Source organism: Varroa destructor, unplaced genomic scaffold, assembly GCF_002443255.2.
Source record: "Varroa destructor unplaced genomic scaffold, Vdes_3.0 BEIS01000005.1, whole genome shotgun sequence".
NCBI lineage: Eukaryota > Metazoa > Arthropoda > Arachnida > Mesostigmata > Varroidae > Varroa > Varroa destructor.
In genome coordinates, this window is record NW_019211458.1 from 9,391,801 (window position 1) to 9,416,669 (window position 24,869).

General features: G+C 41.3%; 1 protein-coding gene across 11 annotated transcripts in view; it reads left to right on the plus strand.

Moving 5' to 3' along the window:
* LOC111250646 (uncharacterized) overlaps positions 1-24,869 on the plus strand; it is a 112,054-nt gene that overhangs the window by 68,993 nt on the left and 18,192 nt on the right. For 7 of the 11 annotated variants that reach the window (XM_086989767.1, XM_086989769.1, XM_022806144.2 and 4 more), the window contains 3 exons: positions 3,574-3,629; positions 15,058-15,322; positions 20,466-20,573. In XM_086989767.1, coding sequence (XP_086845893.1) covers positions 3,574-3,629; positions 15,058-15,322; positions 20,466-20,573 — 429 coding nt within the window. Of the gene's footprint in view, positions 1-3,062; positions 3,193-3,573; positions 3,630-15,057; positions 15,323-20,465; positions 20,574-24,869 lie in introns of those variants that run through there. The other 4 variants (XM_086989776.1, XM_086989777.1, XM_086989774.1 and 1 more) reach the window with 3 other exon arrangements.

A 24,869-nucleotide genomic window follows, 5' to 3' on the forward strand; every position in this document is an offset into this window, starting at 1 on the left:
CATCCGGCGCGAAACTCAAAGTGTCTCTTCCATCTGTGGCATGGCTCTTCTAAATAAGACCGGATTTATTGCCGCTGCCGACAGAAACTTCAGTTATTGTCGCTCTGACGTGTGGTCGGTTGCGCAAGCAGGATTCTTCTTCTTCGTGTGTTTCAGTCCGCAGTCGCTCCTTCAGAGGCGGGAGCTTTTACCGAAACGCGACGGTGAGTTGCGCCGATGAAACAGAGTGTGAGTGGATGAATGAGAACGGATGCAGGACGACCAGCTGGGGAAATTCTTTGCTTCGAAACGAGACAATGGAGAAGCCAGCGGCTTCTCGACCAACACCTACCCACGCAACCACACTCATTGCATCGGCCTTCCCGGTTTTGTTCCCCTGCGCCCTTAGGCTATCAAAGTTTTGCTGCCTTGAAAGCGGCTAAAGGATTGGCGACGACAGCAGTTGAGAACCATCTGTTGTGGACTGAAAATGGGCGCTAAGTACGAATATAACTTTTCGTTGCTCGCTTTTATGCACCCTACTGCATTAGATCCTTTGTGTTCCTTGAAGAAACACGTTGAAAGTAAATCACCAATACTTTCCCAAAGGATTCTTGGTGGCGGGCGCAAACCCTTCTATGCATTAGCTATCATTTCTGAACCTTAACTGCTCTCCAGTTCAACAACAGACAGAAAGAGCAATTAGTTTTAAACGCTAAGATAGGCTTGAACTATAAAGTCGCCACAAGACGAATACTAAGCCACACGTCATTTCCCTTTGAGTTTTCGCGTATTGCGATTTGCCCGAAGATGAGTACAAAACAACCCACGGGCTTTGTGCTCCCTCTGTGCTTACGCCTGCCCTCGAACACTCCCTGCCAAGTAATTACGTGCATTTATATTTGCACAAGGCCCACTACCAAAATTAGTGCCAGCAAAGCGCTTTAGGGCAGGATGTCCTTAGCCGCAGGCCCTAGCCACCAGTAGTGGTCTTCACAACGCAATTACCTCGAGTGAGCTAGCCAATGAGCATCATGACTTGTATACCACGGGCGCGCGCGTAAATGTTGCAAACGGGACCGGATTACCGCAGACTACTCGCGCTAACACAAAGCATTCGTGTCTCATTAGCACACTAGGCATCATTCACAAAGCATTATCAACAAGTTAGACTCAGTAACAACGACACCAACATCGCGTCAACCCAACGATCAGCGCCTGAGGGAATACGGGAACTCGGTCCAGGCGTCATATCGTGTCTCTAAATCAGCCCAGTTCTTTCCGGAACGACAGATTCACGAATAGACTAAGCTTCAGTAAACGAGCGAACATTGCAATACCTTTGGTATATATGATTCTGTCTAGCTCAGGAGCATATATACCTAAACGGTAATAGGGCGACGTACGTTTTTTTGCCAGACAAACTTGCAACGCGACAGTCCAGAGATCAACAGTCTGCATCGATGAAGAGACCACAAAAGAGATCGATCATCGTTAATGTTTGTCTATATACTTTTAATAATCATAGAAACAATGCGATGCCAACGAGCGGCCCCTTTTCTCTTCCTCTTGCTGTTTTTCTCACCTAAACCTCTTTCTATTAGTTGGAAGATTAAAGTTAATACCAGTGCCAATGGATGCTTATTTGTGAAGCTGCAACTCTAGAGTATTGTTACATCATATAGATGTAGATATACGGTGAGGCGTCTCTATAGGTGATCAAGCCAACATCATTAGAATGGCATACGGATAATTATTTTAACGACCATATGTGATTCACAATGCAAGGCGTCCTGATCCGTGGAGCAAAAGCAGACCATGCCTGTATGTGCGTCTACCCACTCAACTGAGAAGTGTAGAATATGCAGGTAGCCGAAGCAGGCAAGCCGTCTGCGCGGCCTATGTGGGTGCAGGACAGTCCTTGAGAGGCCCATTAGATCCGTCCGATCAGCGAAGGTCAGAAACTCATCGAGTTAAAGGTAACGCTTCACATCCCCAAACCGATTTAGGTCTGTGCCATTATCGTTGGTTGGGCATACCGACATTGTCTCACAAGTATGAGCTAGGCCTGCGTATGGACGTACACTGCGTTACCAAATAGTTGGCTACTATCGTGCACCAGTGCTGTATATGACGCGTCAAGGCGATCACAGGGCTAGGTTAATTTGACCAGTACTAGTAGTTTAGCAGTCGCGATTGGAAAGGCCAGTCCACAGATTCACTATTCCGTGTCCAACGTAGTAGTAGGTCGTCTAAAAATAGTTGTAATAAAGTAACGGACATTTATCGTTTTAGTGATGAACTCACAAGGGGAGACGTAACGTATGATCAAAGTGTAAAGCAATTTAAACGCTTGAGGATGCAGTGTGGACATAGTGCTTTATGAATGGTATTGTCCGTGTACGAATCAACTGTCAAGTATCTTTCGTTTGTTCATAACTGGATTTAGATGACGTTCATTGAAAACTTAGTTAGACTGGGCAATTTGCGGCGTCTCAGGTCCACCGTTTTGCTGATTTAAGATCAGGCGCGCGTATTGCTCAGAATGGAAATGGACGCAGCATTAGAACTTCGCATCTGACGATTCGAACCCTCATCGTTCCGTCTGAACGAGCCGCTTGCTCTAAACTGGGCAGGTTTTCTGGCTCGCCGTAATCATTGCTAGTTTTCTGGGCAGTGTGTATGTTTCGCGACAATGGATTTACATGTGGGCTTCTACTGAACCGCCTCCACTTAGAATTTGACGTGACCCTACAAGGCATGCATCCGAAACTATTTGACCTAACAACGCGCAACTGGCCTTCACTCTGTTATGACCATTCATCGTGGCTGTTATTTTCTGCCCCTACCAATATTATCGCACCTAACAATAAAAGTTGTGTCCAGTTTTTCGCAGCGAAGTCGCTCCCCACAAAGCATTCTGAGATCGTTCGTACGAATGACTGTTATCGCAATCACTATTATCTTCGGAGTTATAAACCGTGCTTCCTGCGTGCTCGAGGCTTGGCGATAAAGCGTCCGAGGCATATTTGCAATCCTGTGCTATAAATGGGCTTGTCTCTTTTGCCCGTTCTGTTTCAGTGTATTTATGCAGCGACGTTTCGAAAGAGCGTGCGCTTTGCGATCGGGAGTGTTCGAACTGACTAAATCGATTCCGATGCTGACCTCGATGAAGCTATAAAGAGATTACCTCGACCAAACTTTCCGGGAAAGGTTGCCCTCATAACGTTTGTTATCGAAGCAATCATTGTTGCGGTCTAGTTTGAAACTACCCCATAGTGAAAGTATCACCTTCAGCATACTCCCTACTGCTTGTTTCTGTTTCAAAAACGTTATGAGGTTGCAGGAAGATAGTGCTCTTTCGAATAGAGATCAAAATAGCAATAATAGTGACACTTTTTCTAGCTCTAATGACGATGGGGTAGTGGTGTTATGTTTTTTCGGGAACTGCGGTCGCAATGCAGTATAGAAACTTGATGACGCTCTTTTGAAGAGGCCCGAAACTACAGAATATAGGACTCGTCAGCGAGTACGTCAACAATGGCCGACAAGTTAGACACTGTTAAAGCTCAACTTCAACCTTCTTCTTTGCAGGTCACATTTCTACCAGCAGCCCCATGACGATGGCCTCGGAGGTGGCACACATACAGGTACGTCAACCTTGGACGTAATATTATTTTGAGTTATGTCAGCGCTACTGGTGTTTAATCCATACTTATATATACAAAAACTCAGACACAAAGACTAGATATCACAGAGGTATGCATGTTCCTTCATAGTGTAGTAGCTGATACTATTCCTTGTGTGCCTACATCTTTCATTTTTTTTTCCTTAAACTTTTAGATACGGAGTGCTCATGAGCCTTGCAACGTTAAGATAAAGTTCTCTATTCGTGCTTTGAGTCGCGGTTCGAGTTGGCTGCTTTATCCTCTCTCATTGTTTTTGTTATTGTTAGTACGTTTACGTTTGCTATAGTGTTAGGATGCTCTGTGTCAATTGCATCGATAGCATTATCGAGAAAATACAAAATCTCCAGAAATATGGACACCTGTATATGGTAGCTAATATATTTGGGGGTAAGACCTACGTGGTTAATTTTTATGGTAACGCTTTGCATTTATCCATCGGTCTATCTATAGCCTGACAGGATGCTTTTTTTCGCGTACTAGCCTTGGGTCGCGTTTGGGCGCGCAAATGGTGAGAATATATTCGGTAGACCAGTGAGCGTATACCGTACTAGAGTATTAAACATATCTATGACGATGTTGAATTGAATTGATTTTCAATCCTACAACTGAGATTCCAAGTAATATGTCATACATTACGGAATTACTACACCACGATAGTTCTGATTGTCGACGTTTTATTTTCGTCCGTTCTGTAGTCCTTTACGCAAACTTATGAACATCCTTTCTTAAACCGCTTTTCTCATTTATATACGAGCGAAAATGAAAATAAGGCGTTTTTCTTTCTGCCGAAGGGTCATGCTATATACATGTTTTCTTGCTGAACAATACGTTTTCGGAATTTTCACCATTGAGCATAGCTGTACATCATTAAGGAACGCACGGATCGTCAATAATGTGTCAATTTTTTCAAATTAGGTCACTGTCCTTTTGAAAATTTCCACAACCATTTCGGGCTAATCAATAGTCTATAGATAGAGCGGTGCATGATGCCCTTATTTCACGTTCTTCGTTTTTGCGAATTATAGGTAGGGGAGCGAACGATTCACTCTAACCGTTTAGCATACATGTCGCATTTGGGCTTCGCAACTAACGAAATTTCAACATCTCAATCATATGGTGTCTATGACAACATATGATTGAGATGATATCAGTTAGCAGCGTTTTGATAGTGCTAAAAGTAAAATTATCGAGTTTTATCAATACGGATTATAAAGTGTATGATCATGTCCACATAGAGTTTGTTATTATTTTTGTTCCGTTATAGTTGGCTTGCCTGTGATTCAGATTGTTGGTAACTGTATAAAAAAACGCAAAGGCAAAGGTCCACAAACAGTTCAGCAGGGTTAGCTTGACGGTACCGGAAAAGACCGCACCGCAATCTAGTCAGGCCTTTTAATGAGTCCTACGTACAATCTAATTCAAAGTAAACAGCGGACCCCACAAACCGATCGCCCACCACGGATCAGTTTGACAAACTGTCGATATCACATTCGAGATTCCAAAAAAGCTAAATTTCAATAAATTTTAATCGAACTATTAGAGAAGATCAACGAGCTCCTGTCTCTCTAGATGATCTTCACGATCGTCTGCCGCCTGTTTCGCCGTATGTTCAACTGCATATTGATCGCACACCACACAGGTCAGCTACTATTAGGATTGATTGCGCAAGAATGGTCCACTGCTATCTGTCGAAAGACACTGGGCTTCGCCCAGGTCCCCAGAAATGATGACCGATGTATTTGTTTTCACGTGGAAGAATCCAGGGCCGACCGAAGGTCGACCCTTAAAGTAGTCAGTTCTGTGAATAATTTATTAGTCGCTACTTCTAAAGGGTTCGCAACAAGTTCTCACATGGCCAACCACGCGCTAGACTGAGAGGGGGCACATACTTCTACGCATAAGGAGGGTTCGATGATTGTCTTGAAAATGCCCTGATATGAGCATACCAAGCAAAGCAGATCACAGCTTAAAAGATTCGTAAGGCTATATATAAATCTGTGAGAGGATAAGTACTATGGAGCTATTGTTTACAGGCCCACTTTTATAGCAGAATATTTGCCAATTAAGCACACTGAAATTACGTATTTATTATATAAGTTTGGTGAGCATGATAAAAGGTGATAGGGCGTAATAATACTACTATTATAGATTATACCAATAATATGCTTTTCAACTCGAGATTCTGTGTAGTATTTCATAACTAAATAGATTTCGCGAAGCCCGCTTCAGATTTGGGTTGTTGAATCCTTTTGAGCCTTTTAGGTATAGGAACGAGACTTCCCTTCATTGCTTTTAGCGAACTCTCTTAGCCTCTACATTTAATTGAAATGAAAAAACTCAGATGGTAACATTTATTTAGATTAATTTAATTAGATAGGAAAATGCCTAACAGATTAACTAATAGCCCTGGGCAGTTTTACTAGAGACAGCATCTACAAAAATATATAAAGCCAAGAGCGAAAAACAAGCTATTTGATTATGTACTAAGTTCTTTAAATGATTTCTTTCATTCGAATACAGTTTTCTTAGAAGTCTAATACACATTGAAGCGGTACACACATGTGCGCGTGTGTGAGAGTCGGAATTATCGAGAGTATTCAAAGCCATCCTGCGGATATATGGTGCTATCGAACGTTATAGTTGTCCTGTTTTTCTCGCTTACACCCCAATTTATTGCTCGCATCCGATCTAAAGAAGGATCTAGTGCACTCACTTTGGCCCGAATTGTATAACGATATCCTTTGGCCCGTCTCTATCTGAATCGTGCCCATTGTGAAGCCCACAAGGTTAAATAGCCTTTACTCGACGCATCTGTTTCTAGTGCTCGTACCGTACACAGATTTTGTCTAAACCGGTAGCGCTTCTGTTTCGGATGTCTCAAAAGTAAAATACAACCATAACAGCAAAATGCACAAACCGTCGAGCCTTCTCGGGCAGTACAAACGCTCCACGGAGGCGTGAAGGAAAGCTAGCAATATAGGCCTTGTCTCCTACGTCTTCACACACAATTTACATGCCTAGCTTGCGTCAGACAGCGGTGTCGCGGCAGGCTAAATCAAAACTGGCTACTCCTTCCGGTGCCCGTACACAAAATTGGAAAAGCGTGGGTCTTAAAGCGCAGGTCCATAATTAGCAGAAGGTCAAGCTTTTAGTTAGACAAAACGCAAGTTTAGAATTGAAACAAAAACGGCTTTAACTATCGAAGTGATTTTCATGCAGTTGTTAATTCGTTTATTTGTAATATATAGAGTTGCACTTTACTCAAGGGTAACTCTACATTTTCTCTTTATACTTTCGTATATCTAAGCCTGGCTCAGTAATATAATGTTAGGTATATAATAATCGAACATCTGGCCTGCTTTTTCGATCCTTACTTATTGATGCTAAATACGCTTAGGTCACTTTTAATGTGGGCGTGCCTTCAGTTCAAGAGAAAACACGATTAATGGACAACTAGACGTACAATAAATTTTACCTATGGGCTGTATGTCGTATAATATACAGTATAATATACTGAGTTATACTGTTAATATGCGTAATGTATTACACTCCCCTCTTATTCTGTGTCTTTACCGATTATACCACATATGTGAGGTCTGTAGAACAACTAAATATATTTCTAGAAATGACATGAAATCGGGACTATCAAATCAACCCATAGGGCTGTTCCGTCAATTCTGGTCCCTAAATGATTTTTATCCACTCGTTTCGAACTGTTGTCATCTCCATATAGCTCAAGATACATAGAAGTAGTAGTGGTCGTAGTAATAAAAAGTAACTTAAAATGGAAGTTGGGTTTTTGTGTTGAAAGGCGAAGTGCTATCCCTGTTTGCGCAATCGGCCGTGACACGCAATGTGAGCAAGGTTTTTCCGGCGATGCTGCCACCCCAAAAATACGCCCAAAGTGTAAGCACGGGTGCGCATTTAACAAAGTATCCACGAGCAAGCGGATCACTGACTCTATATGAATGACAGTCTTTCGACACATCTGTCTGTAAATATTCATACGAGCATCCGTTCCCTGTCTGTTCGTCAAATAGCGTGCACCAAGTTGACACTTTTGTGCAGACTTATTATACCCGCTTCACTCAAACTCAGCTGCTTCAAGCGACAGGTTCTTACTAGTCTAGATCGTGTAGTCGTAAACGCCGGCAAAAAAAACGTGGGCAATGAGGTTGATTGATGAAAAAAAAAGTAGTTTATTTAAAAAACATCTTATTTCTATAACCGAAGCTAGGTTTAGAATTGAAACAAATAGACTGCCAACAGAGTAATTCGTATTTGAGTCTCTAGTAATTGGTGTGGGTATTATTAGGTATTTTTACGCCGCAAAAATGATCTCATCTTGATACATCATTGGTCTGTTTTTCATACCATGCGCCTTTCAAGTCATCGCCAAGATTAGGTCAATGTATCGATGTACAACTAATCTTTAGCAGATCGACTCGCGATAACGATTCAGCGGTAAGAGTGCTGCTGCTGCCTGATGTTGACAAGGCTGCCGTAGCCTTTTTAGCGTGTCGAGCCGTTGCTGACATCATAACAACGTCTTCATTGTCAAACCTCCTTTTCCGTACCTTCTGCATTTTTTCCGCTGATCCGAACTATACGTTGGCCAGCAGATGGTAAGCGCATGAATCGGTGTGAGATGCATAGAGTAGTAATGAATTCTGCCTCGTATCAGTTCGGTGCCATGAAATACATTTTCAGATAACTGAGACACCCCCGTCTGCTGTCGCTATCCAAAATTGCATTTCAGATGGGTCGAAGAGATATGATACATGTATATCGAATTTGTTCATTGATACCCTATGCATGCGACCGGTTCTCTGGTGTTCGACTGTGGCTCTTATCATTCTGATGGAAATGAAACCATAGCCAAGTACATCTCAACACCGAGATAAGATAGAGACAGAGATCAATTTCTGCATAATTGTATTAACATACTAACTTAATGCATATGGCCGCTTATGTTTTACGTTAATATTTTACGAATCGCTACCGCAACGAACATGTGGCATTTAACTTCTGCCTGCGTGTTTCGCTGAGCTTCAGCATCGTAAAGATGACAGACTAAACAGAAATAGATTGTAAGCTGTTTCAGCCCAATTTTTAGTTACTAATCAATTACACCTTTTTCATTTATTGATAAAATTAGGTGAAACATGTAGTCCATGAAGGCAAGGTATTAGATGTAGGTCGAAACAATGCCTGCGCTTTACAAGCCAAATTGCTACAAGTGTGAATCGACACTTAACCGTAAACCTGCATCTCGCCGATCTAAGCTTCGATAATTTGAAGGGCTCCAACGAACAAAGCGGAAAATGAAAAAAAAAGTGACGATAATGATGATTACGCAGTCGTCTATCCCGATTTCTCGCTTTAAACGACGGTACTACGTGGAGACTGCAACGTAATCATTTTACGCGCACTTAACGGGTTTTTACCGACTTCCAACACTTCGAGAATCAGCTTGCTTCAGGAAATGTGCCGTCTATCAGCTTCATGAGTTCCTTTCGCGTTCTAGTAAATTTTTCTCTCAGCAAAAATAGTTGCGACCATTCAAGCATCCACCCCTCATTGCTTCTGCTGTTAGTTCTTTAATGAAAGTGACTAGATATGGGTAGCGTATCGGTGTAAAAGCGTAGCCTCTAGTTACCTAGACCGCCTCCCCGCTGCAGCAGCCTCCACGGCCATCCCAGCGCCCCCGCTAGGGACGACTTGCTATGCTTACATACTAATGTAGGCGCCATCAAAGTAAGGTCTCTCCCTTTTTCATCTTATCTTTATTCAGTCGTCAAGTTTTGCGTTACTTGCAGTGTAACGATAGGAGGCGAAAACTTAATAAAACCAGCCTATGTGACACCTAGCACACGTCAGGTACTGGGCCTATTTATATATAGGTCCACTCGGCTGCTTCACGGTACAGCCATCCTCAACTGATTTAGCTAGCTGTAGAGCACAAGGCTGTACAACAGCGTCTCATGTCTTGTCTTGTTCTTAGATATAAAGTAGAAAAGTTAGCACTCCTTATGCTGGGCAGCGATGAACATACAAGCACGTAAGTGTGTCTCATAAGACCTTGAACGATTCGGCGCTAGCCCCTTCAAGGCTTATAAAGCTTACCGGGACCAGCATGCCCCCAACGATGGCTTTCGACCTTTCTTCTTTGTTTCGTCTTGCGCATAGGATGTTATATATCGCGAGATGCTATCAGCACATAAAACGTCGGCTTTCGTGAGAGTTCATTGACGGTATTCGGAACCGGACAAGGGCAAGCTAACCTGATTGCTTTGCTTCGAACACGGGAAAGCACTTTAGCCAGCCGTTTCTCGTCGGCGCCACAGTTACTGACAACTGTTTCGCAGTTATGGACATAACTTGAATAATTCTATTTAGTACGATATATATATATATATATATATATGATATACTCGATTCCATACGATGGTTCTTCAGCCACTACAGGAACGGATATGTACGGCCATGTATGCTGAGTCTATATGTTATGTAATATAAGCATGATTTAATGCAATATGTGTGTGTTTTCAAAATAACTTAACGGTATATTAGATCATAGCGGAACAAAGAGATAAGTATGACGAAATTGTTTGAAAAATTATCAGACCACTGCTTCTAATCACGAATCAATCAAAAGAAGCTACCTATCCGAAGAGTTTTGTTTAAAATTATGATCTTCGTTGTATCTGTGATTTCTCTAGTTTTTAATAAGTCCTCATGGTTACTGAGTGTACTGTTGGAATGAGGTCAGAGGACTATGGTTCAAGACCGCCTAGGACGGATATAGACTATAGATAATTAATGTGAGTAAAGAAAATTGCACATGTATTGGTAACGCATTTACCAAGCAATGTTACTTAGTAATACTTGCATTTCTCTCTCCCTATATATCTATATATATATATACATGTATTCACTTAGCCAGCTTGAGAAATTTAGGTGCCAACGTCAGCGTCGCAAGCGTAAGATCGATGAGATTACCCGTCTGATCAAACTTCCACAACGAAAAGTGGCAAAAGAGTAGAGAGAGTTTGAAGCAAGAAGATTACACGTTGGCTTCAAGGGCCTCAGATTGCAGATCACGACGTTGCGTAGCTATGACATGGATTAAACCGCAGACGTAAAAATAGAGAGAATGGGAAGGGGAGACGAATGGAAGAGGGAGCGCAGCGTGTGGAAGAGAAGGGATGGGAGCAAGAATTGCACAATTGGTACTGTGGCATATACATCAAATCGTTATTCAGTAAAAAAAAAAATAACTAAAATTATGGACATAGTCCCACTGATATGGAACAGCAAATGCTGATAAATCACAGTCGTCTGATGTAATCTAAAATGCTCCTTGAATTCACGTTGAAAATGACGGAAGACTTAGACGGATTGTTTACCAAAAAAAAACAATACCAATTGATTTTGTATAGCCTGAACATTTGTTGTATACAAAAACGTACAAGCGCCTGATCAGACATCTTGAACAGACTGGTCAATAGGTTTTCGTTGTCGATGCTACTGTATGCGTCTAGAAACGTCGTCAGACTGCTCCAGTCAGTGTCTGACTGTGTGAAGCTGATATCTACTCAGTCTGATGAACGCGTGTATACGTGTACGTTATAGAAAGTACTGGCGACAAACAATTAATTAGCATCTCACGTGTCTCTTTAGACTTCAGTCGTTCTTAAGCAGTTTGTTCTTATATCGTGAGATATTATGTGCAATATTCCTGATTTATCACGATATTGTTAATGTTACGATTGTATCACAGATGCACGTCTTGACTCGGAGTTACAGTCACACACTTTCTGGGAATATAGGGTGTATACGTTTAGCGATGATTATATTAAAACCTTGTCTTTCAGATGCAGGGAACACAGAAGTTCGTGCGCGTTGACACTTCCATCGACTGATGCGTGAGACCGATAGACAATTCGTGTGCAGTTTACTACTGCATCTGCGGTAGATTTTCGAGATGAAACCTGTTTATTTATATAGATCAAATCGGCACGACCTATTTTCATCTTTTACGGCGGCATCTAGTGAGCATTCATTGATTCTCCAAACTCAATTCAGGGGGTAGGAGGTAGGGGGAACAGTTATTCTAGCTAAATTAATCGACTTCATTAACAATACCAGTATATGGGCGTGTTTCGTATTAAAACACACTAAACAAGTTAATAAGAATTATTGTTTTTGCCACAAAGTCGTATTTGATGAGTATTCGATTTTGCCGCAAGTAACACAATTCTTTTTATTCGTTGTCTACATATGTAAACAAAGATCATATATCATGTAGATACTCACTCTGTTTGTTTCACTTTGTAAAAGGGTCTGTTTAATAGGTAAAACTGACTCAAACATAGAGATTTTGCAGCTTCAGTTTATTGGTATTTTGCCTGTGAGTCTCAATCAAGACCTATTTGCAAAATTTAGGCCTAAACCTTCTGTGAGGTTTGATAGTCAGTGGCGACTGGATTAATTTCGTCTCGTAGGGCCAAGGGATTGCCGTTGCGTTGCCTAGTTAATGTTTCACACTAAAACCAGTAATTTCTGGCTATTCCCCTAAAAATTCTGTTGAGTCTTCAAGAAATAGTGGATAAATATAGGGAAGCTTTTATCTACTGCTTTGTTTACTGAATTAGGATATATCAACACACATATTAATGGTACGATCTCTTCCAGTGAAGGGAATGCACAATAATAACAAAAACTCCTGTAATATTAATTACCGGGTATTTCAATGATATGAATAATAAGCAGCGTTCCCCACTTGATTGAATTATCGTAGAAAGAGGACGTTACCGAAAAGTTATGTGGTGGTTAATAGTGGAAATTCAAATATATGTGCACCACCGATTCCCATGATTTCCTGAATCTCGGCATCGAAATCTGTAGTGGCCTTTTCGCGCATCTTCCATACGTGGCACATGATTCTAGAACATGGAACAGATTTCGGTGTTGATTCGAGGGGGAGGTAGATGGGACCAGCGGGGGAATTATCAGAGTGCGTCTGTTATCACCTCTAACTGTATGGCCGCAGTCTGGAAGGTCCGGAATAGGGATCTGGTTGGGGAGCTACAAAGGATAAGGCCGTATTTGATTATTGAAATGGTCGATAAGGCAACCGATAGACGAGTCTGACCAATAATGAAGAAGTTATTGCTGGGAATGATTTTGCCGTCTCTGCGCGGCAGCGTTTCCCCAATGACCACTCCCTCTTTCCCCCCTGCGCTCCCTGGTAGTGTTGAATAGGGTGTCTACCCTGAGCTGCCATGGAGCACTCTGATGAGGATAGTAAGTTTCAATGTTTATGGGGTGTGCTGCGTCGCATAAAATCGGTGTATACCAGCGGCTTGCTGTATTGCTTCTGTCAGTTCCAACACGGCTACCAGATAGACTTAGATAGCTCGCTAGCTTCGTCCGTCTGCACAGATCTCGTAGATTACATTGGGCCGCGTCGATCTTCGTCATTTGGATCATCACGCCTAATAAACGCCAGGCATTCCGGAGTTTCCTTCCTTTCGCTATCTAGCTTGCCCTCCAGCCTCGAAGACAGCCAGATAGAGTAAGATTGGAGAGACATCGATTGTCACTGAAGAGGAATTAATATTTCTAGCCCGAGCAACGGAGCCTAATTGTGGTAGTGATGGTACTTGAAACCAAAAGAAGATCAGGGTAAAAGAAGCGAACAAATAGACCGAATTTTTTTTGTTTGCCCCCATAGAAGCTCTCAGCATTTAGACATATACCTACGCCGGCTACGGCATAAGGACAAGGGCAATTCCGAATGGAATACTATGAGCAGTCTCCTATCTGAAAAGTCGATGCGTGTGCTTTTCCTTCCCTATAAAAGGTTCGAGTTTTTTTTGTCCGAAACAGATCTGAAGAGCTGAATAGCTTGTTACTGTTCAGTGAGCGTGCTCTTTAAAAAGCTTCGATTTAGAATAAAGTTAGCATGAGTGACAAATATTTGTCGACCAAATATGGTTCTGGCCAAATGAAGAATTCATACAAAGAAAAATGCGCATATACCATTTTTACAGAGTAATTACTGTTTCATGATTTATTTAATAAGCTCTTCTCTATATTGTTGTATGCTTCAGCTAGCGGACGACTTATCAATGGGGCTGGCACATTCTATGAAAGTTTTGTCTCTCAGCTTCATCTTAGTAAATGAATAAGCTCACTGACGCCGTTATCAAAACAATACACGGGGCACCAATAACAGTTAACTCAATTTGCTTCAGACTGAACTTGACATATAACAGAAAGATTTTTCTTTCCAAAAAGTTTTATAAAGGAACAGGTCGTCAAGGCTTAATCTAAGAGCTGGCTCTAGCACTACTGTTTACTTCTATGTAATACAGTCAACGTAACAATTCAACCTTGATTCTACTGATCTTCTACCTTGATTCTGATATTTACTTCATTTATAGCTATGTTGCTAAGAACCTTAAGCGGTAACACGGGCTTCTATTCTATCGATCTCGAGTACTGTTGTCTGAGTCCTTCTAGATTTTTAATTTGCACTTATGTTTAAAGCACGCCTAAGCCAAAAATAAAGATTAGGATGCAGTTACCTTAATGCGAAAGCCCTATAAGAAAGACCGAGTCATCACTATGGTTTTCCTGAGGATTCTTTATTATAGTGCGGTGATGTAGATGTGATAAATAATAGCTTCAGATAAGTTCTAACAAATATATGTAAACACTACTTGTTACCAAATGACTTTTATATGGGAGTTCTTGTTTTTTTTTGTAGCGTTAAATCTTATAATTTCTTGACGACTCTTATAGAGATTAATTAAAGACACTGTGAGCTATGGGGAATGAAGCAGTTGCAGAACACCGCCTAGAAATGGGAATTTTCGGAGCTGTAAGGCAAGGGACTATAATAAAAATGGAACAGTACGTAGGTGTTTTTTATGCGAAACAATAATTCGTTAACTCCCGGTATCTCAAATAAAATGTTAATACAGTCATGCTACATATTTTTTCTAAGTTGAATATTTGCTGTTTGTATAATAATGACACAGTGGACGAAGTTAATATCCTCCAGTTCCATGCTATCCTGTGGTTATACCATATGCATGCGTAATTCTAACGTACTTGTTTCTGCCTCATCCCTTTTTTTCTTATCCTCGTATGTTCTTGTTCACGATGCTTACGGTCTCGGATATTGCCGCTGTTCGGTCTGATGTTATCCTTATTATTTTGCCATCGTCGTCGACCTTGTACTCGTCACGAGGCGTTGCGTACGCATCGTTGTGTTCGTGCATTATTGCCCGATTCATCTGTCGGCATGAGCGCTTCTACTCGTTTCTGCGTTGTGGGTAAACACTGAACGAACGATCAACAACGCGGTGGCGAACAGGCAAGCGCGATGCACACTGGAAATAGCGGTGGCGGCGGCGGAAGCGGTGGCGGTTCGAAGTGCGCCACCGGTGGAGGCGTAAGCGGCGGCCCTCCTTCAGTTAACGGAGGCGGCGGCAGCAGCGGAGCCGGGGGTGGTGGTAGTGGGGGCGGCGGTGGTGGAGGCAGCAGCAGCACAGGAAAACTTCGTCGCTCTGCCAGCGCTGCCAACGCTTCAAAGATACAACAGCGCGGCCGGCCCAGCATCGAAATCTACAGGCCGCCCGGTGAGAAACTTTTTTATACTCAATTTTCATTACGACTACTATTACGTTCCTAATTTTATGTCTAATACTTACGAATAATACTAATAACAATGATATTATCAGCAATGACAGACGCAGCTCATTTAGTGCAAGCTCTCGTGTTTACGCTTGATACTTTTTTAGAAGGTTCAGTTGACGCCCAGCGTCGTCAGGACAGAACTCCCTATTCCATAGATCTAATAGGTAAACAAATATATCAACATGCAGTTTATTACAAACTTTGACAAGCGACCCAGCGATCGACGCACACCGAGCCAAGAGGAAATAATACGTAGATAGAGACGTGTCTCGCAACGGCTGATGACGTAGTGTTCTCATATTAGAACAACCGAGCAGAGAGATCGAATATATTAATAGCGATCGACTAATTAGAAAATTCAAAAGCATTATAACTCATGGGTATTTCGATAGTTGTAATGATTAAATGTAAGCCAAACATTATTGTTGGGAAAGGTCACCCTGCTACAGATTAATGGCATACCATGTCACCGTTGTTTAGCAGTAAAAGAAACCTATTTACTGGTACAGTTGTAAATTCAAAAGCACTTGGGTTCACAAATTCCCAAAAGGACCATATGATAAAAATGGTCTTCGGGATGATAATAACAAAATTTCTAGGGGCTCTTGGCAACGAGACGCGTCGTACAATGTGAGCAGGACTAATCTACAATTGTTTTCTCCTATATTATCAAATTTCAGGATTTTTATGTTGGAATTAGGCGATAGGGTTCCGTTCAGGCCACCTATGCATAACATGACGGCTTGATCGAAGCTTGCCTTCTTAAAAATTGCATTACCATTTGACCTTCACATGCACAATCTGTGCAACTATGAATAATTCTCTACGAAGACATCTAAAATGCATTCTGGCCATTTTGTCACTCGTTCAGGTCGAACCTAACAAAAGTGATTGATTCAAAAGGATCCGGAGAGTCATTAAAAGTTGAAAAAAACCGAGAAGACAAGTCGAAAAACGTTAAGTATGAAGGTCCTATTATTGTTTATATTCGCAGCTGGCCTCTTGAGAGAAATGCTTTCTTCACAGAGATCTTCTATTCTCTGTTCGCTGCCACAATACGAGTTATATTAGCGAAGCCATACGAGATTTCCATCTAGTCGTAGTCGGCATTCCGGCTACTTTGCCCGGAGCCGCCTATTTCGACTGAATCCTATTATTTGTCCCTTAGAAAAACGGTGCCATTTGTTTTCTGCTAGTTATTAGCCTAATAATAATACGTCTAATATGAAAAGAGAGTAAGTTTAAACTAGATATGTAATATAATTGATATATATATATATATATATATCAAATGATTTTCAAATATTCTTAGTGGCTGAACATTTGTTCTCTGTTACAAGAGGATGGTAGAAAATTATTTTTCAAGGGCTTTTGCAATTCAGTGCCCTTTGCAGTGCATGAATTACTATCTATAATTTTTCTTTCGTAGAGTATATTGGTGAATACGTTGAACGGAAGCACGATAGCTGGCGACTGGGACTAGACCTACAATCAAATAATTTACAAACTCTCACTTTTTCTTCAAAGTAAAGTTTTTCGTATAGGTTATTTCGCATAGCTATATTGATGCGTTAATATATTTAGGTTGTTGATATACAATATCCAACTTACTAGCCATAGCCTAGCAGATATATTGGCGTAATGAGTATGTGACAAAAGGGTTACGTCAGGTACTGCTGACGAACGCTACCATCTCGGAAAAGGGCTTCGCAAATGTAAACAGTGTTTGAGGTCTTTACTTTGACCTCTCCAGGGATGACCTTTGGTGACGTGCTAATTTGTATCGGAGAGGTTAATCTCTTTGTGAAGGAAGAATTTATCTACATCGATAGATCCAATAACCTTCGTCGTTTTTGTTTTTGGCATTAACACGAAGGACATACGCTTGCGAAAAGATCTCTCCCTGGCAACCATCGTGTTTTTATGAAGCAACCCTTGACGCAGATCGTACATTTGCGCGTAACGATTTTTCTATACAAGCTGACGCGTCCTAAGTAGTTCCATGCGTCGGAGTTTGACCTATCGGCTGTCACGCTCGTCACACGGTGCATCTCCGTGTTGCCGCTCCGAAGCAAGTCGAGCTCTTTTGTAGCCTCATCGACTTAAACAATACGTAGACATAATAGATAATACACATTACATAACAGATTGAATACGTTTATTATCGAAGTAATCTCTCGCATTGGAAAATAACTTGCATCACAATGCCCGCATGATAGACATACGACCTTTCTGTTAACTTCAAAATCGAATAACAATCTATGCATTTTTATCATTATGATGAAATAGAACCGAAGCGGTTACACCTTTCATTAATATTAGATTTCACCACTGATGTCTATCTAACTTAATTAAGGCAATACGGTATGATAATAGATCCACACAAAATACGTGCCTCGGATAAATTTTCTCTAGCTGTTCATTGCAGGCTACAAATAAGCCTGAAATCATATGGGAGAGACATCATGGTGCTTGCGGTATTCGTCACTGATAGGATTGATCGTAACAGCCAGCGAGAATAGCTTCATACTTTAGCAGCAGCTTAAACAAGACGATAGATTCATTTCTTACAAAAATGTCTTTAGGGATAAATAGAAACGTTGTCACGTTGCAAAATCATAACGGGCTAAAGCTGACGAAAAGGGAACATTTGAAAATAACCGGGAGGTGTAATACCAAATCGTCCACGCTATCTATTGAATCGAAAAAGTATATGACGCTTTAAACCATATAAGTTTAAAACATACTCCAGTTTTTGTTTCGTATCTGTCAGCTGTTCTTCCTTTCACTGTTCCCACATTGAAGCCAGCGCTGTGGATCTTTTCAACAGCCGTTTACTGACGATTTACACTGCCGTGTATAATCGAAGGCTGTTTGAAAGAATCGACGGTTTTCCACCGCCTTTTTTGGACGTAAAGATAATTGAAGTCACACAGTAAAATCTGTTCGGATCCTGTTTTCTCCGCCCAGGCCATGATTGAAGTATGGCGATGAGGTAGTGCACTGTTACCTAATAACCTTATTGTGCGCAAACGGCCGTACATTCGTGACCCTTCTCATGAACATGGGATACCTGGCAGCACTAACTGTGTCCTTCTTACGCAGAGTATATTCATAACGATACTTTTAATATCTATTATATGTAAAAGCACTGGAACTTCGATTTAAAGCATGAGCTTATCCGACGCTGCCGCGTAATTCACGCTCTAGTCTACTTGATAATATTCTTTTGCTTAACATTTCTCTGAAGGGCGACACGTACCTCGTCTATGGCGACCGCATGCTTCAGGTAGTCCGTTTCTCGCTGATAATAGTTGCAACAAACGTTTCTATCGAACCCATATGCCTGAGACACAGCTAGGGATATAGAAGCCTATTCAGTAAACCAACACTAAACGTAGCGTATAAAGGGCCTGACATGGACATGGATAACTTGAAATCTTTCTATCGTTTGAATTGAAAAGGCCTTCTCAAATATCTGCGTTTTATATCTGTTGGATGAGAAGGACAACGTCGATCACACGGTAATACAATGTGCAGCTGGAAAAGAGGCGTTAAATAATGCGATTTTTGCAGAACTTGAACTTCCCACAACCAAAGAGATTATCGTCATACTCCGCTCATCTACCAGGCATAGGAACGAGCTATGAGGCAAAACGACGAAAAAGCTAAAGTGAAGAACAACTGCTAGACGAATTATATCGAAGTAATAGCTAAGATCGAAGTGTATCAACGCTGAAGTGCGCGCTGCCAACGAGTCCGGCGTGGGTCGAATGAAGTTGCCGGAGCCTACTGCAAATAAGTTTTTTAATGGCTGTGTAGAGTTTTACAGAGCAGCTACCTCTTGTGAGCGTAAGCCTCGAGCGAGGTCAGGACCGGCGATTTCAACCCAGTTGTGAGTCTTGAAAAATTCGCTTCGGGTCTGCGAAAATTCGATGATTCGCGCGTCCACATTTTTAAGCACTAAGAAACACGTCGCCCTTGTTTAATAAAAATGTAGAAAATTGTAATAGAGAACCAGCGTAACGATAGTTCTCATAATTTTAGTTAAAAGACTGTCGGCTGATGAGTTTATACGAGTTAGACGATCAAAATATTGATCCCATGTAAACTATATCCCTATGATATAGTTGCTGTATTGTCTATTATGAAAATGTACCTAGCTTACCTATATCTATATTTTTCTGGGTCGACATTCGGTGTGGAATGTATGAAAACCTTTGACGCTGCAGCCCACAACCTTTATATGTGTTTGCTTGGCTACGTCTCATCCACTAGGAGCTACCATCTGTGGACAAAAATCTTCATAAGTATATCTTGAGCAGATTCGAATAGGCGATTTGATACCGGAATCGCTATACCTTCAGCCACTAGAAACAGATGGAAGCTAAATCAGTTGCTGCATTTCTCTGAAGCATGTTACAAGCCAATAGGGGAACAAGCTGTCCGTTTTGTCTTCACCACTATCTCAGCAAAAGGGAAAAAAAATTAGTATCGTTAATTTAGTTAGCTTTCTCTGCTATTCGGGAAAACCGTTCATCTTTCAATATTTGTTTCCGTTGAGTGCAGAGCTCCGGATCCTAACCGATTATTTCGTAGCCCATTGTCTGCCCGTATGCTGTACACGGTGTTTCTTCGGTGAACTGCTGTATTACATGATGTATATCTTGGAATGTTTTATCATTTCCTTCGACCTCGATATTGTAGTAATTATGATCACCGAACAGAAGCTTTCGAGCTTGACATCAAGTGAAGTCTTAAACAATGCTGGTGGTGGTAGAAGAAAAAATAAACAGTTTCCTAGTTACTTATCATCGGCAATGCGACAAAGTGTTTGTTGATAGGTCTCTCACTGAGCCAAATAGTCCAAACAGTTTCCATGAGTGCAATCAGTAATACAGGGTCTTCATTATATAATAAGCCGCAGGTGGTTGAGTTTAAATATAAGGATTCGAACGAATCATAACGGCTAACAATTCATTGATTAACTATTGTTTATCCTTAATGTGTGATTTTTGTGACACCGTCATCCTATTGGTGTACTTGGTGATGGCGGTATGATGATTGAATTCAATTGCGTCACAGGCGTTCGGCTAGACGCGTCGAATATCAGCAAGATTCTTCCGCAGGCAGCCGCGGCCACTTTAACCCAATCGTACGTGGATGCCGTTACTGCGTATCTCGCTGACCAAGGTACTAACTATTTTTAACCTTTAATAAATACACTAATAAATCTACTAGTCACTTGTTTTCTTTTTCGGCCAATTAGATTTTTCAGTAGCAGAAAAAATTCTATACTATATCCGATGAATTACGTTACTAAGTGCCACTTTTATTCACTGCTTAATAGTAATTATTATTATTGTAGTATATATTTGACGAATTTATAAAATTATAAAAAAAAAAGACGAAACGATTTTATCTAGAGGAACTAGGTAGGATATATCGATGCTTCGCTGTATATAAAACCTCAGAGATTCATATTGAGCTACCTGAATAAGTAGGTCACACTGACCTAAGTAGCCGCGTTCCTAATAGCCCTAATAATAAGACAGTCCTAATTTTTGCGAAACATTTGCTTCTTCTAATGTTACTTTTAAGCAGCATTCCGCAAGTGTCCTTCAATAGCCTACCATTTCTTACGAACCCGCAGAAAGCATGGATACTTGGAAAGCAGACATAAATCTGCAATTATAGGTTACGTAAACTGGTGGCCTCATTTGCCCATTGGCTTTAACTTTCCCGTAGAATAGCGACACCCAGTGTTTAGGACGACGGCTCGTGTCTTTTTTTTTTGCCATTACAGCTAAGGAACAAAAGCATGCACATACCTTATATGCCTGGAACTGAATACTACAGATAGATGCAACGGTGTTGTAGTTAGTAATAATAAAAACCTAGGTTTCAGCAGATGCCATTACCATTGCTACTCCGCTGAGATCATTCAAGTGATTCTTGTTTGTTTTGTCATATTCTTCTTCTTTTTCTTTTGCCATCCAAAATGCATGACCGAGTGCACAGCCACGCACGCACGCACGCACGCACGCATGCACGCACACAGACTTCCTAGAAATCTTATTCGAAAAGTAAAATTTTATTACTACAATTGTTGGAAGGTTTACTTTCAAACTACTTAGCTAGTCCTAGCGTGAAGGATTTAACCCATCTATCATAGCATGCTGATTTTAATATCTTTAATCCAAAATAATTGATTGTCCCAGAAATATCGGGTGGCAACGAAAGCTTCGCAGGATCAGGCCACTGGTCAATTTTGACCTTGCCGGCAGCTTCGGAGTTAAATGGCGATGGCTAGGTGCCTTCGCCGCTACCCTACGCGTTCATAGAATGATCACCTTTTTCAGTGAACATTGCACAATGTGTTTTGATTGCAGCCCGGTTCAGTAACATCATCTTGCTTAGTATCTTCTTTTATAACTCTTTCGTTTCCTCTCATGGTGCTTAAATCTATTTATTTATCTATTTATTTATTTAACACGGAGCTGGCCCAATTTAGTTTTAACATGCTGCAAGCGTTCAGTTAGTTTATTTTCTAAAATGCGAGCAGGAAAACCATTCAATTTGTGCGTAATTTAGTTCAAGCTTTGCGCCACCTTTTACAGTTTACCTACTACGGTCTGCTTGTATGCCTATATATATGTATCTAAATTCGAGCAGGCCCAAGGAATCTCTCTCAGGACTATCAGGCCACTATGGATGCCCAGCTGGTGGTGCATAGGATAGCCACATGTCAGTAACTGCGTTACCGATTGAGCAGGTTATTGTGGAGCTCATCCTTTTCGAAAGCGCGCCAATTTGCTTCCAACGGTCCGCAATGATTATTGGAAACATCAATAGCTGTGTCTGATTCATACGTTCTTATATAATATTGTCAAATTTGTACGGCTGTTCCAAGCGTACCAAGCCCAATAAAATGTGCCTCACAGCAAAAACTGTGTAGCTGTCTTTCGCTGCGCAAAAATGTCACGAAACGACCCCAAAAACAAGAGAGATTGTGGCAGTGGCAATTGCATACGCTTAATGCATTCTGACCAACAGTCACGCCTGAGAATTCAAGCACAAAGCAGGTATTCGGTCACCGTTCACAGTGGTACATCTAGAAAGTAAAAAATGTCATTTGCAATGGAGAACGTGTTGTTATGTGCTCTTATTCTGGATAAGTAGTGGTTTAGCTGTTGTGTATAAGGGCTTAACGAGTCCTGCTATTGGCGTCTGCTTCTTCATGTAGTCGTACCGCTCTTTTGAAATTTGTTCAGTACGCGAGCGCGATCTGAGTTTACTTCTGCGTAGTTACTGACCTATGAGGGACTGCTGAGGTTAGATTCTGACGCTATTTTTGTCAAAAGTGCGTTTCCCTAGGTGGGGTTGCATATTGCGGAGTTGACAACCCGTCCGTTCTATCTATTTTCGTGCGTTTTATATTGCTCCCTTTTTCCATTGTACAAGGATTCATGCCTATTCTATCTGTCCGTACTTTTTTACATGAGAACTTACTTTCCTATCCCGTTATAATTCCAATGACCTCTACGTAAGAATCTCAAATGGTCTAACTTATGTGTTCGCAAGAAGATACCCTAACACGAGACACGTTTAGAATGATTTTTGAACCAAATAAGCGTTCCGCACCTCAGCTATACGAAGGGCTTCTCCAATTTGAAGTGAGACACAGCAGGCCATTAATTATGGCCAGAGTGGTGTGTATGTTTGCTTACAAGGGCACGTTTGGTCAGCGGCCCCTTTAAACCTATCGATCCGCTTTTGGAAGAGACACGCAGAAAGTGGTGGCACTATAGGACGACAGGGATGCATGCGGGAATCGGATGTGAAGGGTTATGACGCAAAAGAAAAATTGCTCAATTCAATATCGCGTGAAAAGGAAAAGAGGCTGGCTGACTAGAGGAGATCTCTGGCGAAGCGTATACTCTGACTAGTGGTGGAACATAACCAGTCAGAGTGTCAGTTTTTTCGGGCGTGACATGGTACACGCAGACAAAACAATGCCCCAACTTAGCTCTACTTCCCAGCAAAGCATCAGCCCATAGGCTGTAGTTATTCCCCTGACGCCAAAGTGCTCAGCAGAAAACGAAAATACTACAGCCTGGACAGTTCTCCACTCAATGCTTCTTTACTTTTTTTGGCTGTTTGTAATCGTTGAGATGCTACGATTACTAGAAAGCAACAGTTTGCTCTTGCCCGACGAGGCAAGGCAAATGACAGGTTCCGTTCCTGGCCGCGCCTGTAGCTCGACCTTGGGTGTAACCTTAAGCGTTTGAGCCTAATATTCATGATTGCATACTTCATCGTCTCTATGTTATTTCAAGACTTACTGTTTAAATAAGTCTGGTGCAAGCCGCTCCGAACAGACGGAGTTTTTTTTTTTGTATATTTATTTAGTTAAATTTGTTTGCAGCATGATAATGCATGTACTTTTCATGAGTACCTCAAAAAGGCATAAGATATCTAGCCAACACAGAAATCAAGGTGCATAAGTTGTTTCAGTGTTTCGAGCAACAGCTAGAGGCTCTGACTTTCTGCTTCGTAGGGAAAAAATCTACAAGGCTGCATCCGTTCGTGCAGTTACTTGGAGACACAACGTCTTAATCAATATCGTTTGTTAAAGTTTTTTTGCTATTTGCTGTTCTAGCAAACAAAAATTGTCCCCGGGCACTGGACTCATCTACAGGATTTGTGTTCACCTATCCACCATCAGTCGTAAACACACCTGTCGTTATCATATTTTCAGAATAGGTAAAATGTTTCCATATCAAAAAATACACACATGGATAGAATAACCGAAATTATTATATATCATATTCGAAAGTAAGTACTTAGTTGTTGTTGCGGCTCTTATTCTTACAAAGCAAGCGTAAGTTCAGCTTCTGTAGTAAAGGTGAGATTGAGCAAAGGCATTGACCACTCATGGGCTTTTTTAGTGCAATCTCACTTCTTCGAAGGTAACGACAGCCAATTGTATCGCCGATACCGACTTATTTTTTGCTAGCAGTATAGCATCTGATTATACTTACAACCGCCTCGGACTCATCCAGCGGTAGTAGTCATCATCGTCAGCTTTTTGGCGGCTTACGTGCATGTATGTCGGCGGTTCGTGCTGTCTATGTCTGGCGTTCTTCTTCCTCCCCTTTAGAAATCAACCTGTCAGACAACTATGTCCGTTCATTGTCGACCAAAGGTTAAAATATATCGAAAATTTATCCTATGACGATTGATAGTACTGTGAAAGTCTGGGATTTTGTTGTTGTGGATCGTAGTATGATCCAAAACGAAAGTGATAATGAAATTATCATTCGTTTTTACGCTGTTTGGGTAAACATCTAAAGCCATTTCGTACCCTGAAACTGGACAATAGTTCCAATATAAGTGTGAACAGAGTCTGAAGCCAGCGATCTTAAAGGATAACTTCCTTGTAGCATATACAGACGACGTACAACTAACTGTTTGAAATGTGTTCAT